This window comes from Mixophyes fleayi, chromosome 5 (genome assembly GCF_038048845.1).
Source record: "Mixophyes fleayi isolate aMixFle1 chromosome 5, aMixFle1.hap1, whole genome shotgun sequence".
Taxonomy (NCBI): Eukaryota; Metazoa; Chordata; class Amphibia; order Anura; family Limnodynastidae; genus Mixophyes; species Mixophyes fleayi.
Genome location: NC_134406.1, coordinates 165,539,792 through 165,556,027, shown reverse-complemented (window position 1 = coordinate 165,556,027; position 16,236 = coordinate 165,539,792). Strand labels below are relative to the sequence as shown.

Genomic DNA, 16,236 nt, shown 5'->3' with positions numbered 1-16,236 from the left:
ATACTACCAAACATCTGTCTACGCTCTCTCTCTCGTGGTTCGCTGGGAACTTCCTAGGAGGCCGCGACCTGCAAGTGGAAGCCGCGAAGTCCATATTCCCTTGCGGGAATCACTGGTGAACACCTTTCGCTTGTTAGACTTCGCGCCCCTAGCTGAAGTCACGTCAATTCCAGTGAACTACCAGGATCCAGTTGTCCCTCATTGGTAACGTGACAGTCATCAGTGTTCACCAGCAGTTTCACCGCCTCCCAGACGGTACCCTCCAACTCGTCAACATCAGAAAACTGTTAATGGCTCTCGTGAGTGGCAGACTGGCTGGATTCAAAGGCAAGAATTTTGACGAGATGCATATTGATCCAGACGGCAAGTAGGAAATCTTGTGTCTGATGTATGCCTTGACTTTTATCCATACTTGCCAACTTTTCCTCGTTGGCTTCAGGGAGATCCCAGGGGAGGTGGGCGTGCGGGGGCGGGGCTTGATGAATCACATCATTTCTGGCCCTGGCCCCAAACTATTGTCACAATTTTGGCCAATTACAGCAGGAAGGCTAAGATGATGTGATATTTGCGTCATTAAGCCCCACCCCCTGCCACTTATCTATTGCAGGGGCGAGAACCAGAAGGTTGCCCTGCTCTCCCGGGAACCCGGAAGGTTTCCCAGAAATGCGGGAGTCTCCCGGACATTCCTGGAGAGTAGGCAACTATGCGTTAAAGAAAAGTAGCTAATGAGTCTCTAGAGACTGAAGTGTCTTTTGCATTTCTGTCTTTATTACTCAAGTCATGTGGTCTTACCTGTCAGTCTTTGGTTAAATCTTGGTCTCCATGAAAATGGCCACCTCCATAGACATCAATACATGGACATAGGACACAATTTCTGAACTGTGTCATCTTGCCACAGATGGCGAAGCCAACCACGTCTTGTACTGGCTCAGCATCAGGGAGAATGCCAGACTCTTCAGGGAGATCACCCCTATTTCAGGGAGTCTCCCTGACATTCAGGGAGAGTTGGCAAGTATGCTTTTATCTTGATCATTTACATATCTGTTTCTTTTCAGAACCAGTCCAGCTACTAAGCAACATGTTGGATGATCAGCAATCCTCCATGACAGAGGGACAATTGGTCAAGCGTTCAGTCGACATTTCAGGAGAGAGGCGGTGTATGGACCTGGCAACACGGGACCAGTGGCCAGCCACTTCCACAGGTAGATGTAGCACACAATTTCGCTAGGCAAAAGAACTTTGCCTTCTCTGTATTTTTCAGAGCTCTAATGGACCTCTCTACTTCTTTTCAGGTTGCAAACAAGTGCAGAGAAATCTGCGGCAGAGAGGAGGTCCAGGCTGTGGAGAAACACCTGATGAAGCTTATACAGACATGCCCAGTGCCCGGAAAGCGTGACTGTGTTGCGTGCCTCATAGCTGAGCCATCCATATTGAAAGATCGGAACTGGGCTGGGATGAAATTCTACATAAATTCTGCATTACAGCTTTAGAGGGATCAAACTTGTTGAAATGATGCGCAGTGGTTAAACAGGGCTGAAACCTCCATGGCTAGGGGTCGGTGTAAGCGGGCATGCGCATATCCGCAGACGGCCAAAATACATGAAATTTTCCCCATCTTGCAGTCCGTGTCAGTACTTTATGCAAAGTCAAAGTGTAAATCTCATGTGGTAACTCTGGTGACAAACAGTTCCTACACATACCCATATGATTGTTCTGTCAACAGGGTCTTACGAAAGGGGTGTCCCTATACGCCATGTTCCAGACATGAGTCCTTATGATGCAATAAAAAAATGTGTGTGTTTGTGTGTGTGTGTGTGTGTGTGTATATATTTAGACTGCAAGCTCCAATGGGGCAGTGACTGATGTGAGTGAGTTCTCTGTATAGAATTGTGGAATTAGTGGTGCTATATAATAAGATGATGATGGAGTCAATACAAGTCAAGTTCTCCATCTAAAGCAATGTATCCAAAGAATTTAAATTATAAAATTCAATAAGCTTCTAGCTGATGGAGATATTTTAGTGTCTGCACCCCATGACTCTTGCTTAATTTGTTCTATTGCTATATATTGCTACGGTCAGTTTATCTCTGAAAACCGGAGGATTGCTTGCTGATTTTGGCACTACTCCGCAGAGAGGTGCGGAGTAACGTGTCTCTGGCCAGGGACCCCCGCAAGGGAGTTTGGGCTTAGCTGCAGGAGACACACAGGCCGCGGTCCTCAACGTGAGTAATCAACAAAGCAATTAGATGGAAGAGAGTATAAGGCAAACCGGGTCAGAATCACACAGGCAGAAGAGGTACCGAGGGAGGATCCACAGGCATAGTCAGGCAATCAGAGGTCAAACACAGAAATCAGAATATATCACCAAACCAGAAGGAGTACCAGGAGCAGGTCAGGAATGTAGCCAAGGTCAAACACAGGAATCAGTCGGAATGGTAAACACAAATAGCGCTGGAGAATGGGGACCCAAAACTCTGGCACCTGCATGGTGCCAGAGCCAGGAATAAATAGAGAGAAGGAGAAAGTAATTACTGGTGGCAGTGACGTGGGTCAGCACCAACGGAGACAGGAGTAGCATCCCTTTGCCGAGCAACAGGGCGCAAATGCGCAGAATCGCCAGGCGATTTGCCGGAAGTTATGCATCTGGTTGCCGAGCAACCAGACATGAGCGGCTCAACGGAGATAGGCGCCCATCCCTGCGTGGAAGTGGAAATACAGAATCGGCGCCTGACAGCTACTAGTTAACCCATAATGGTGCTCTTTATGGCAACTGCATGCTCATCTGCACTTGAAATTTTACTCCTATTTTCACTAAACCTCAATTTGACAAGAATATGTCAGTATATGTACTTAAAAAGTGGTTACAATTAATAACAAAAATTGTCTTATCACTTGTTCCATATGTTTGGTATAATTTATATGAGCATAAATAATTACAAGTTAATACTAGCTGGAAATCGAAAAAAAAATTAAAAATAAAATGATGATTTTTTGCTTTTGTCCTCTTTACCTTCTTTAAATTCTGATCTGGTAACAATATCACCTAAATTATATTCTGTGTAAAGTGTTGTTTAGCTTGTGTATACTATAATACAGTAACAGTGTTGCCATAAGTAGGCAGGAAAACATATAGTCAACTTCCTTAACAGATTGTCACTTGAGTTATTTAGGTCTTTCACGGAGTTTGCTGTAAGTGAGTATCAGTAAAATTTAACAGGACACACATATGCAGCTCTTCCAGTGAGCTTATGATATAAACAATATGATGACTGCAGACCTGCCTGTAATTAATGTTTTCTACATGCTGCTGCAATGCTAGTGGAGCCTCTGAAAGACAAATATATCCAGTGTTTCCACCTGCAGGTGTTTTCCATGTCTTTCCTGGTTTGCCTAACATCACAACTAGAGAGGGGGACAGGCCAAGACTGAGACCTCTACTGAGATATATCAGCTGCACAGAAAATGCCACTTGCCAATGGCTAAAGTAGTCACCCACACATGTTCTGCCAGAAGCAGCTACAATTGTTATTCCACCGCATTATGTATTAATTGCTAACCACACGTCTGTGTGTAAGCGCATATCAGAGCCATATTTACCACCTGCTTTATGTCCGAATATGCAATTTGTTTGCACCATATTCCCCTCAATGTGCTACTCTGCATAATGTGTTTACACTTTAGAAATAAAACTATGATAACAGTCACACACACAGAAAGGAGTAACTACCATGGTAGCAGCAGGGGGGGGTGACAGATGCTATGGGTCTACCTCCTCTGTCAAAGCCCAATGTGTGTTTTGTTTTGCTTTTTTATGCTTGGGGGGGGTCCCTTAAAAAAATCTTGTTATGGGGACAACAAAGGTTTCATTTCTCCCCTGCACATGCATACACACACACACACACACTTGGAATGCTCTTTTAAATCAAAATATTTAAATATAACTTTTAAGCAATCAAAGTTGATAACGTAGAAACACTACTTACATCAGATCGGTCACACACTTGAAGGACGCGCAGTACATTTTTGCAGACATTGTCCAACGGAGTATTGCCTCCCACACAGGTGATTCCCAAAATTTTAACATTGGGAGCAGCGATTGCCATCATAATAGCCTGGGCATCATCTGTACCACAGTCCACATCAATGAGAAGCAATTTTTTCTGGGATGGAGCTGAAACAAGAAGAATGTTAGCAATCAGGAAATTTACAATGCAGATTAATAGTTTGATCACCTAGCATACATACACATGGATGTTTTGGACATGTCCTTTTTTTGTTTTCACCAGGGCTGGATTAACAATGGGCTTGATGGGGCTGTAGCCCAAGGCCTCTCCACAAATAGGCACAGGCCGGCCAGGAGAAAAAAATATAAATACATTTTTGTGTGCGAGGGCACCTGGCCCAAAGAGGGGGAGTTCGGCATGGTGAGGCTTCTTTGGTTACCAGGTGGTGGTCCTGTTTGAGAGCAACAGGCAGCCAATCGAGAGGCTGCCTTTTGCTGAGTGAGATGGGGGGGTTGCACCTACATAGGCTGTGTGTGACTCGTGCTGTACCAACTTCCACCCAGTCCAAGACAGAGGTCAGCGGCACTCAACACAACAGGTAGGAACAATTTTTTTTTTTTTTTCTATGATAAATAGACCCCATAGAGAGCCAAGAAGCATTATAGGCACAGATCACAGCTATAAACAGAGCAAATGGTGATGGGTTTGTTGTGTCTGTTGATGTGTTTTGGATGTGCTGTAGTCAGTTCCCCCCCAAATATCCCACATTCATATTAATACATTTTAAAAGGGTTACATTATACCATGTTCACACTGCCCTAAAAACCTGGGATATTGTGGGGCGAGCCCACAGTGTGAACAGGGGTTCCTGCATCTTCCTGGGTCTGATGACCAGGGAATTAGACCCGGGACTTTTGCAGGGTTATTCCCGAGTCAGCCCAGGGTAGTCGAGAGTGGGAACGGTGTGACCTGGGTCTCACAGAAAGAAGCCGATTGGGGGCAGGGTGGAATAGGACGTCTTTTAAACGTTGCAGAGGAGAGGAGAAAGCATGGCGCATTGGCAGGAGGAAGAGGTTTGTGAGTTGCTTGCAATCAGAGGAGAGAAGGAAATTCAGAATCAAATAACTGGCATTGTAAAGGATAGCACAGTGCACTTCAAAATTGCTTAAATTTTGACTGACCAGGGAATAAAGCGAACCCAGCAGCAGATAGTCAACAAGTTGAAGGCTCTAAGAAAACAATACTCACAGGTGCATGACCACAACAGAAAGAGTGGTGCGGAGCATATGGAATGGCCATTTTATGAGCAGTGTGACATGGTGTTTGGCAACTCTGCCCTGGCAAATCCTATAGCAATTTACCAGCCCTCCCCTGTTACCAATAGTTGTTGTCAACTACAGCCTGTAGAATAATGGAATGCCAGCCTTTGCGGTTGTAGTAAGCCACATGGATGTCTGTGGGGGCAATGATAGGGATGTGTGTCCCGTCTATGGCTCCAGCACATTGTGGATATCCACGTCGCAGGAATTCAGTGATGGTGTCATCTAGTCGCTGTGCTTGAGGCAAGAAGATGAAGTGATGGTAAAGGCTCTTCAACCAATGCCTTCGTGACTTCATGCATTAGAGTGAAAACCGTGGATTTCCCCACTCCAGGAGATTGTGCGGTATTCGACAGGGGTAGCATACCACAACAACACAATCGCTAGTCTCTTACTCAGTGCAGTGGGTTTTCTGCAGTTTGTGGTTTGTCTAGAAAGTGCTGGGATGACAAGGTCCAGCACATACTGAAATATCCCAAGTGGCATGCAGAAGTGTGCCATCCACTGCCCGTCCTCAAAAGCTTCCACAGTAGACCAGAAAACTTTTCCATGACTGCAGTCTCTGGCCCACGATCTTCAGTTAGTTGCCGTGCTGAATCTCAATGTGGAGGAAATGTTGGACCTGATGAAAGCTCTCCTCCTGTGCAAATAATGATGTTGAGTATTCTCCCTTTTTGCCATAAATTGCTAATTTCTCCTCCTAAAATGACACTGTGCAAGGTAGCACAGTGTTAGCAGCTGCATCAAACTCATTTGCTGTATGAAACAGCAAAATAACGCAATTAACCAGGAACTCTGGGCTTCACAATAGTAACTTGTCGGCCATGCTTAAAGAAGTGCAGTGAACAGTCACCACCCACTTTGATCTCATCTTTGTGTGCAAAAAAAAATAAATCCCCTTTAACGGACCTCATCTTTATCAGCCAATCAAAGCTCTTCTTGAGAGGACTCACAATTATTGCCAGGGCAGACCCGGGTTCAGTATGAACAGGGTCGACCTGGGAATTTCCCAGGTCCAAGGTGCAGTGTGAATGGAGTTTGAGGAGCTGAGATGCTCTGTGACAGTGCAATATCCCGGGTTCAAAAACCCGGGATATTGCCGTGGTGGCAGTGTGAACATGGTATTAGGAAGAAGTTTGTAAAATCCCGGGTTTACCATAGCTCAAAACTACACAAATAAAAAGTTTCTGAATAATCCTAGGAGTCTGTATTACCTGAGGCAGAGATACACTTAAGAGCATGAAGGCTCAGTTTAAAGAATTCCTAGGATCCCTAAGACTATAGATACACTAGGATAAAATGATAGATGTAAATACATCTATAAAAAGTTATCCTGCATAGGACATGAGTATATACAAAATATTTTCTTATATCTGCGCATCAGTGATGTCTCTTGTCACATGACTCATTTTAGAAATTGTCCTGTCATAAAATGCATAAATATAAGTGAATATAAAGTACAGATAGGTTGGAGGATCACCATGCACAAGTATTTTCTTTGGTTAAAATTGAAACTTCTGTATTACAAGTAATAATGTAACATATCACTGTAAAGTAAAAGGATATTAAAAGTCTCCTTTTTAGACATTTCTTTCTTCTCGTAAAGTAAACTAAACCAGACCTTACAAAGATCACAGCCGACAGCACATTCCTCTACACCCTGCCCTGCCCTGCAACATGCAGAAACCCATCAGAGAATTTCTCTCACAAATCACAGAGGTGTGACATGTTGACAACCTTCCTTGTCTGAAAAAACAAAAAAACCCAGGTATACTAAGACAATGTAAAACAAAAAGGTATGTTTATCTCCCGTCCACCTTACCAGAGTTGCAGTAGTCCCATACTGGGGACCCCCTCATCTGTTGGGGATCACCAAAGTAGTTTGTATATGCCTGCCTTTTCCAGGTTCCTCTGCAGATGTCCTCACACTGCCTGCATCTGCACACATTACTAGTTACACCAAAAGTGAACAGAATAGTGGTTCCACCTAGATATTTGCCTACCACTCTTAGAACACACTTCCATTCAAGGCAGCTAGGAGATTTCACTGGCAAACTCATCAGTACTCCTGTGAGATGTTAAAGGTGCCAGTCCTCTGCTACCGTGGCAGGCCAGTTGCCAGCCTCTGCAGCACTTTGGCCTTCCTGTTTAGAGAATAAATATCAGTTTCTTTCACTCCTGAGTAGAATTTACTTTGGAGCCCTAAAAGGATAACTCATGTGCATGGCATGCTGGAGTTTCATATGCTTGTAGTGTTGGCAGTCACACATCAGGGAGCTCACTGAACTTCCTATTGACATTACAATATTCTCATGTGAGAAGGCAGAGAGGAGCAGGTCCCAATGAAGCATATATGGCAGCTGCTCAGGTCCTAGCAGCAGTAGCGGCTACCCCAGAATTCACGCTTGTATCCAGGTGGGGTTTGCAGTCACTGATAATAAGGGCTTCTGTGACTGGATCACTTATAAATAACTTATTGTATAAATATATTTAAATTATTAGCGCAGTGTGCCAATTTATATTATTGCAAATGTACTGATATTTTTTTATATTGTGTGTATTTCGGTATAGGAAATATATTGATTTCCAATGTATTATGCCAGGCTAGAGGAATTCTGTTTTGCTGAAAGCAGGAAATGCTAAGTAAGTCTTTTCATTTCAGAAGTGACAAACACCTGTTTTAGCCTGAAGGCCCAGCAGGAGGTCATTACCTATTGTCATGTCTTGTTAGAGAGACAGGATACCTTCTAACAAGGAAGACAGCAAATCTAAGGAAGTCACAGGTTGACATGAAAGATTAGGTTATATCCTGATGTTAAACTATGTAATGTGATATCAGACGTTTCGGAGCCTGGTCAGATCAGGGGGCTAGGCTACACCCTGGAAACCTGTGTAATCTGTATAATAGGAGAACTGTTTGACCATGTAATGAATAATTTTCCATCTGAACTTCTGGATGATCACCAGGACTCTTGAGCAATAAACCATCACTGCTTGAAGATTCTGCCTGCGACTATTACCCGCTATATCCTGTGACCAGCAAATAAGAGCTTACACTCTAATCCATTCCCCGGCTGTCCTGTGTTGAACCCAGCGTCTGTGCCAACGCTCTGCCCAGCAGCCCTGATTCACAGTAAGTGGTCAGGAGATACCAGGCAGCCCACAGCAAAGAGGCATCACAGCAGCTAAACCAGTTACCCCAGAAGTAAGCCGTTCTGGATGCCACAAAGGAGTCCAGTGATAGCAGCTAAATTCTCCTACAACTAGTGCACAGTTGGCATTCACAGTCCATAAGGGTCTAGTGGCAAGGTGACACCAGTAGGAGTGGTCAGTAACGGTAGCTTACTGACAGTGAGAAGTTAACCAAGATAAACTGTGCAAAAAGGACATCTCCCCATTTCTCCTTCCCCCCTTACAGACCGGGTGGCGAAGTAAACCCAACCGGTCACACCTTCCAACACGGAACACTTTCAATCATCCTCTCTATTTTTGAGTAACTACCTGAACACATCTCCCAACAGTTAAAATCCCAAAATTGGGAAGCAGCAACAACGTCTTCAAAAGGGGTGCATGGCTATGCCAAGTTAAGCGCACATCCCTGGCATAATGGACTGGCCAACCCAAACCTTCGGCCCTAATCCATCCATCCTCAAAGTGCCTCTGGTGCGTGCAACACCTGCTCACCATGGTGAGAGTAGACATACCTTCCAAGTTCCTGCAAGTCAGGACAAATATGTCAGCCTGAGGGAAGGCAGAACAGTCTATCCAAAATTGGGAAACTTGGGAGGTATGCATGAACATGACAAGCTATACGCAAGGCAAAATAGTTCTCATTTATTAACATTGCATTTAGGTGATAAGTTCAGAATTAACTTTCATAACCAGATATTAGTGCAAGTGAGAGGAGTTGGGGCATTTATGAAAGTACTTTGCAATCAAGACTGTTAGTAGAGCACAGAATTTTTTTTATCATTACCAAAAGAAATAGTAGGTAGCTTTTGCAGCAAAAACAAAAATAGAAAGTGGCAATAATTGCACCCCTCCCCTCCTAACAGGCCTGGTAAAGGACTAGCTCAAAGTTCTATTGGGCAGACATTTAGGAAAATGATCAGTGAATATTTACCATGAAGGCTTTTTTAAAAATATTTCCTCAAACTAATGTTGCGTAAAATATTAATATTTTTTTATTATGTGAAATGCATCAGTGGATTTGAAATGGCTCATAGGGACATTTATAAAAAGTTGTGCAGAATAACTTAAAAGCAGCTTAAAATAAATGGACATCCCTGCCCTACATTAGCACCACCGGACCCTGCCCCAAACTTTGTGAATGGGTGCTGTTCCAGTCCTGGTATATCCACTTAAACAAGCACATAGATATAGGCATATAATTTGAAATCCCCATGACATTAGACCAGGGGATTGCTACAATTCCACCAACAGGATAGGTGGCACACCTTTATTTTCATAAGTTTCTCATCACCCACAGGATAACTATAGCTTAAAGACTGCCACCATGGAGAAATGGAAAATGGATAGGCTCAGTCATGATAGCAGCTCTAGGTTTCCATTGTAAATATACAAGACAATGCTTTAATTTCATTCAGTACCATCTAATTTTGTAACATCCTAACCTTTTGCTTCCTTAATGGGAGAAAATTAATTTTTAGGACAGCTTCCCTTTATATTCAGTCAAGTACCCACTTTGTGTTTTGCAAAATAGGATAATCTAAATTAAATACCACAAAGTTTAAATGTAACTGCACAGTACACGCACAGACTAGATATGAAGTTAGCAATTTTGTCATTCTCTCTAAAACAAAATAAACTTTCAGTGAAGAGACACTAAAAAAAAAACTGTGATACTAATATAAGTTAATATGCAAAAGTAAAGCTAATCTAATTGGGGATGGGACAACAGTGCTAATATAACTAGTGGGCACATCTTTATCCAACATTGTATAATATATATATATATATATATATATATATATATATATATATATATATATATATATATATATATATATATATATATACATACATATATATATACACATACACACAAAAAAAAAGACCCTTTAGCATTATATAAAGTTAAGAAAAACAGCTTTTCTCCTACACACCATATAGTTTTATATAGTCTTTAATTCTTCACCTAAATTAATTATGATGGATAATAAAGATGTGTTTAAAAACTCATTAATTTGTATGGAAAAAAGAAATATGTTGAAAGCATGTCAAGGTATAGGTGGAACATAGGCAATATGGTTCACATAAGATTAAGCAACGGACCTTCAAAAGGTTTTTTTTTAGTGGAAACAAATAGTGCAGCTCAATCATTTCTTTTGCCCTGATAAATAAGATACATTTATTTGCATCACTTTACAAATGATTAGATAATGGTTAAGAAGTTATAACTGGATAGAGTTTATCACAGTTTCTTACAACTTCAATTACATACACATGTGCAAAGTATCTATCGATTTCCAGTGATTTGCCTTAATACTTGAGAATTTGAAAAGGTATATGCATATAATTTTTAAAAAATAAATTCAACACATACCTTGTTTGGTCGCCATGAAAACAAATCCACAAGCAAAGCTGCTATCGTACTGTGTCTCTACAGAGAGGTCTCTCTGAGCATAGGAATGTTGTCCTTTAAATAAGAGATCTTTACTGATTGCTTTGTGCCCCTTCAGGCTTTTATGTGATCACCTCTCTGGCTTTGTTTCAGGTTTAGTGTGCTATTCTCTCTGGTATCCTCCCCAGTTTCTCTGAACTCATTTCCAGTTTACTCTGGTGACATGTTTTGAACAAAATGAAATGGAAGAAGTACAGTACTCTGGCATGAACTATGTTAACAATACGATGAATTTTTAGGATACATTTTAGTAATGTTGCACCTATCAACTCTGTCAATCTTGAGAAATGTGGGAGTGAACTATGCCCATAGAGCTAAAAAATGTGTTAAACATGTAATAATATTGTGATGTTAAATAATTTTGAAGAACCAACTATTTTAATTGAAAAAATTAGTATTATTTTTTTTAAATACAAAAATATTTCTGAAATATTTCTGAAATAAATAAAATACAACTAATAATATGATATTATGTTTAATTTTTTGTTCAAAGTTTAATAATTGATTTTGTTTTGTTATATAAGATGTATCAGTTCCAATAAAAAAATGTGTGTTTGTTTCATTCATGAAAAGCAAATGTGTAATAATGAGACATATTTGATAGTAGAGGGTGTGATAAAGGGGCAATTATTAGCATGGAATAGAAGGTTGAATGTTAATTTGGTTTGGCGGTGAAATAGTTACTTAATTGACAGGAGGCAGTAGTGTTTTATGGCTAATAAGGGTAATTAAGGAAATGCATGTAGGTGTGTTCTGATGTGAATTATTTGTAAATAAATATGTAGTAAGATTAAGTAAGATTAAGTGGAATTGCTAAAGCAAACACCCAAATACACACAACTATGCTTACAGTGGAATTAAGTAATGTAAGTTATTTATTACCATGTTCATATCATAATGTTTTTTAGGAAATGTGGGAATTTGAACACATCTGATGTGTATTATTTTTAAACATGCAACTTACATGCAAGTTTTTCTCTGTAACTCATGCATCAGTGGTTATGAAGATTTATTACATATCTGTTGTGAAACCATTGATGTGTCAGCAATTCTTATTTACTGCAAGCAGCAACATACTGCAAATTAACACACTGTCACTTTTATTCAGTGTCTTCATTCATTTTACAAAACAGGTTGAAAAACTCTTATGTTGATCTCTCAGAAAGCAGAAATACTGGAAACACTTGATGCAGGTCTGAAGCTTTTTATAGAAGAAATACTTTCAGTCTTTATAAAAGCTACATTATACTTCTAATAAATTATGCAAAAGATATATACTAAAAAATAAAGGATGAAGTCAATTGGGTGAAGACAACTGATGAAAACAATGGATGTGCAAGGAATAACATCGTCCATTGCCAAGAGATGCTGGCACTGCTGGAGGTGTAGGCATAAGAATAGGAGGAAACCATTGTCACAGCAGGATTACTTGTATTCCCCATGAACTTGATATTTAAGAATTCAAAGGCACCACTTCTGCCCTTCATTGATCTAACTAACTAAGGATGAGCGGACTCGGATTCCTGGAATCCGAGCCCCCACGAACAGTGCGGATCTGAGTCAGATCCGAGCACTGTCCGGGTATTCCCGCCGATTCCGAAACTTAAAACGAGGCTCTGAGTCATAATCCTGCTGTCGGATCGAGGGATACTCGGAAACCTTTAAATTCCCCGCTTGCCGCCGCCATCTTCACTCGGGCATTGATCAGGGAAGAGGGAGGGTGTGTTAGGTGGTCCTCTGTCCTGCTATTTCTCGTGCTGTGCTGTGCTGTGCTCTGTCCTGCTGAGTCCAGTGGTGCTTTTGCCAGTGCTCTGTCCTGCTGAGTCCAGTGGTGCTTTTGTCCTGTGCTCTGTCCTGCTGAGTCCAGTGGTGCTTTGGCCAGTCCTCTGTCCTGCTGAGTCCAGTGGTGCATCAGTTCAGTGCTCTGTCCTTGCTGAGTCCAGCGGTGCTTTTGTCCTGTGCTTTGTTCTGCTAAGTGCATATTTATTTTAAAAGTATTAAAAAATTCTTCCATAAAAAGAAAAAAAAAAAAGAAAAATTCTACAAAAATCCTTTTAAAAAAAATTAAAAAAAGTCATTGCTGAGTCCAGTGGTGCATCAGTCCAGTGCTCTGTCCTTGCTGAGTCCAGTGGTGCATCAGTCCAGTGCTCTGTCCTTGCTGAGTCCAGTGGTGCATCAGTCCAGTGCTCTGTCCTTGCTGAGTCCAGTGGTGCATCAGTCCAGTGCTCTGTCCTTGCTGAGTCCAGTGGTGCATCAGTCCAGTGCTCTGTCCTTGCTGAGTCCAGTGGTGCAACAATCCAGAAACTGAGGGAAATAATCTCTCAGTGGCTTAACCCACTTAGACTCTCCTGGGGATTTGTGGTGTCAGACAACGCCAGTAACATTGTGCAGGCATTACATATGTGCAATTTCCTTTGTGGCTCCATCATCCCAATTAAAAGGATTTTTACCTGTTGGTGTAATGATGTTATAAACACTACACTTGAAAGCTTGAGACTTTAAATTAAAAAGTCACTCTTCATTGCACGAAGATTTGCAACAGGGACAGTTTTTTTGTTCACAAAGTCAACAAATAACACTTCGATATTTTTTTTACACACACACACTATTTATATATATATATATATATATATATATATATATATATATATATATATATTATTTTTTTAAAAAATTTTTTTTAGGGGCCGGGTACACTGCATTGCCCGGGGGCCCATAAAGTTGTTAAGGTGGCCCTGGCTCGAACTACACCCTCTATATGCTGCAGAGGATGTAGGAGCAGCCATATGTGCAGTGGAATTCAGACCAGTTGAGGGTGATACATTGTGGCCCCGGTACCAAATTGGGTACCGGGGCCACTCCACTATGCAGTCCACATAGATGTGTATCAGATATTAAACTACATTCACTGTTGCTGCTGTACCCAAAAATAGGTACTGCAATACCAAACTACGTTCACTGTTGCTGCTGTACCAAAAAATAGGTACTGCAATTCCAAACTACGTTCACTGTTGCTGCTGTACCAAAAAATAGGTAATGCTATTTCAAAATACGTTCACTGTTGCTGCTGTACTGAAAAATCAAATATTGTACCTAAAATCAATATTGTGAGGTGTGAGGTGTTCCGAATAGACTGGAAATTAGTGGAAATGATTGTTATTGAATGTTATTGAGGTTAATAATAGCGTAGGAGTGAAAAATAAACAAAAAACTTGATTTTAACCCTTTTTATGCTTTTTTAAAAATAAATCAGAACCCAAAACCCTAAATCAGAACCAAAACCTTTCGTCAGGTGTTTTGGCAAAACAAATCAGAACCCAAAACCTCAAGATAATCAGAACCCAAAACCCTAAAAGTGGCCGGTGCACACCCTTATGACTAACTGACTAACAATTGACACCTATATGAACTACCTTCCTCCTTTTTGTCTCTCCCAGTGTACTTCATCTCCCACCAGCTATAAATCACATTTCCTTGACATTGTCTTCTCACATTTCTGGTCAATATCTGGTTTCTCCATCTTTGCCTTTCTTGCTATTTGACCACAACCTTGTTTCCTTCAGCCTCCCCTTACTTTATGCTCTCCCCTTCCAACACCCAAATCCACACACTGACAGCAACATAGTCTGCAGGATTTACTACTTTCAAAATAGAATATACACAAGTCTAAATATGACTGAAAAATATGGGGAACCAGAGGGCTAGAAAAAGTATATGTTTTTATAGTCTGTGGTTGACAGGTAGAAGTGATATTAATACCTCGTTTCCCCACAACTGACATCAGCCCTCTTGTCATCACACACACTCACAACACTGACATCAGCTCCTCTTATCATCACATACACTCACAACACTGACATCGGCCCCATTGTCACCACACACACTCACAACACTGACATCAGCACTCTTGTCATCACACACACACAACACTGACATCAGCACTCTTGTCATCACACACACACACACACAACACTGACATCAGCACCCTTGTCATCACATACACACACACAACACTGACATCACTCTTCTTGTCATCACACACACACACAACACTGACATCAGCACTCTTGTCATCACACACACACCACAGACATCAGCCCCCTTGTCATCATACACACACACACACATTACATTGCCACAAGCCCCCTTGCAATCACACGCAAACACCACTGACATCAGTCCCCTTGCCATCGCACACACACCACTGACAACAGCCCCCTTGCTATCACACACACACACCACTGACAACAACCCCCTTGCCATCATAAACCACTGACATCAGCCCCCTTGTCATCACACACACAACAATGACATCAGACCCCTTGTCATCACACACAACACTGACATCAGTTCCCTTGTCATCACACAAATACATTACATTGCCACTCGTCCCCTTGCCATCACAGACACACACATTACAATGCCTCAAGCCTCCTTGCATTCATACACACACACACAACACTGACATCAGCTCCCTTACCATCACACACACACACAACACTGTCATCAGCCCCCTTGTCCTCACACACACACTAGAGATGATCAGGCTCGGGTCTCCGAAAACCAAGCCCACCCGAACTTAGCAGATCCGAATATCGTGCCGAGCCGGCTCAGTACTTTTGTGCGCCCTCTGAATTGAAAACAAGCCAAAACATCATAGTTACATCATCGGATCTCGTGAGTTCTGGATTCTATAAGTACTGCCCTCCACTGCAAGCCATTTCACAGAGTGACACAGAAGAGGTAGCACGGTTCTTGGCAGTCTCAAGTGCAGTTGGGCAGCGTCATATATAAAAAGGAAGAGGGGGGGTAGCAGTGTTCTTCAAAGTCTCCAATGACATTCTACAGAGTTATAGCTCACACACAAACAGGAGAGCTCCATTGCTAATTGTCATTGCTGAAATAAAAATAATAGGGCTGGCAGTGTTGTTCTAAATCAGCAGTCACATTGTACTGTGCCATAGCTCACCCAAAAATAGCAGAGGTGGCAGTGTTTAGTGCTAACTGAAATTCAAATAATAGGGCAGGCAGTGTTCTTAAAAGTATCCAGTGACATTCTACTGTGCCATAGCTCATATAGAAACAGGAGGGGTGGCAGTGTCCTTGTCACTCTCCAGTCTGTCAAAGTCAGCAAATTGGATAAAGTCATTTCAATTAATATCGAGCAAACTTGGTTGTCTTTGTCTGAAAATATGCGTAGCGCATGCTACGGCGTGGAAGGGCGTATCCAGCCGCAACACGTGGCAATAAACAGTTTCTACACTTTTAC

At 41.7% G+C, this 16,236-nt stretch overlaps 1 protein-coding gene across 2 annotated transcripts in view; it reads right to left on the bottom strand.

Moving 5' to 3' along the window:
- Window positions 1-11,079, bottom strand: part of LOC142158729 (nucleoside hydrolase-like) — a 40,550-nt gene extending 29,471 nt beyond the window's left edge. The window contains exons 1-2 of one of the 2 annotated variants that reach the window (XM_075212968.1): window positions 10,890-11,079; window positions 3,984-4,171 (exon numbers count right to left, since the gene is read on the bottom strand). In XM_075212968.1, the coding sequence (XP_075069069.1) occupies window positions 3,984-4,171; window positions 10,890-10,905 (204 nt within the window). In that variant the 5' untranslated portion in view covers window positions 10,906-11,079. Of the gene's footprint in view, window positions 1-3,983; window positions 4,172-7,145; window positions 7,215-10,889 lie in introns of those variants that run through there. The other variant, XM_075212966.1, reaches the window with a different exon arrangement.
- Window positions 11,080-16,236: the final 5,157 nt, after the last annotated feature.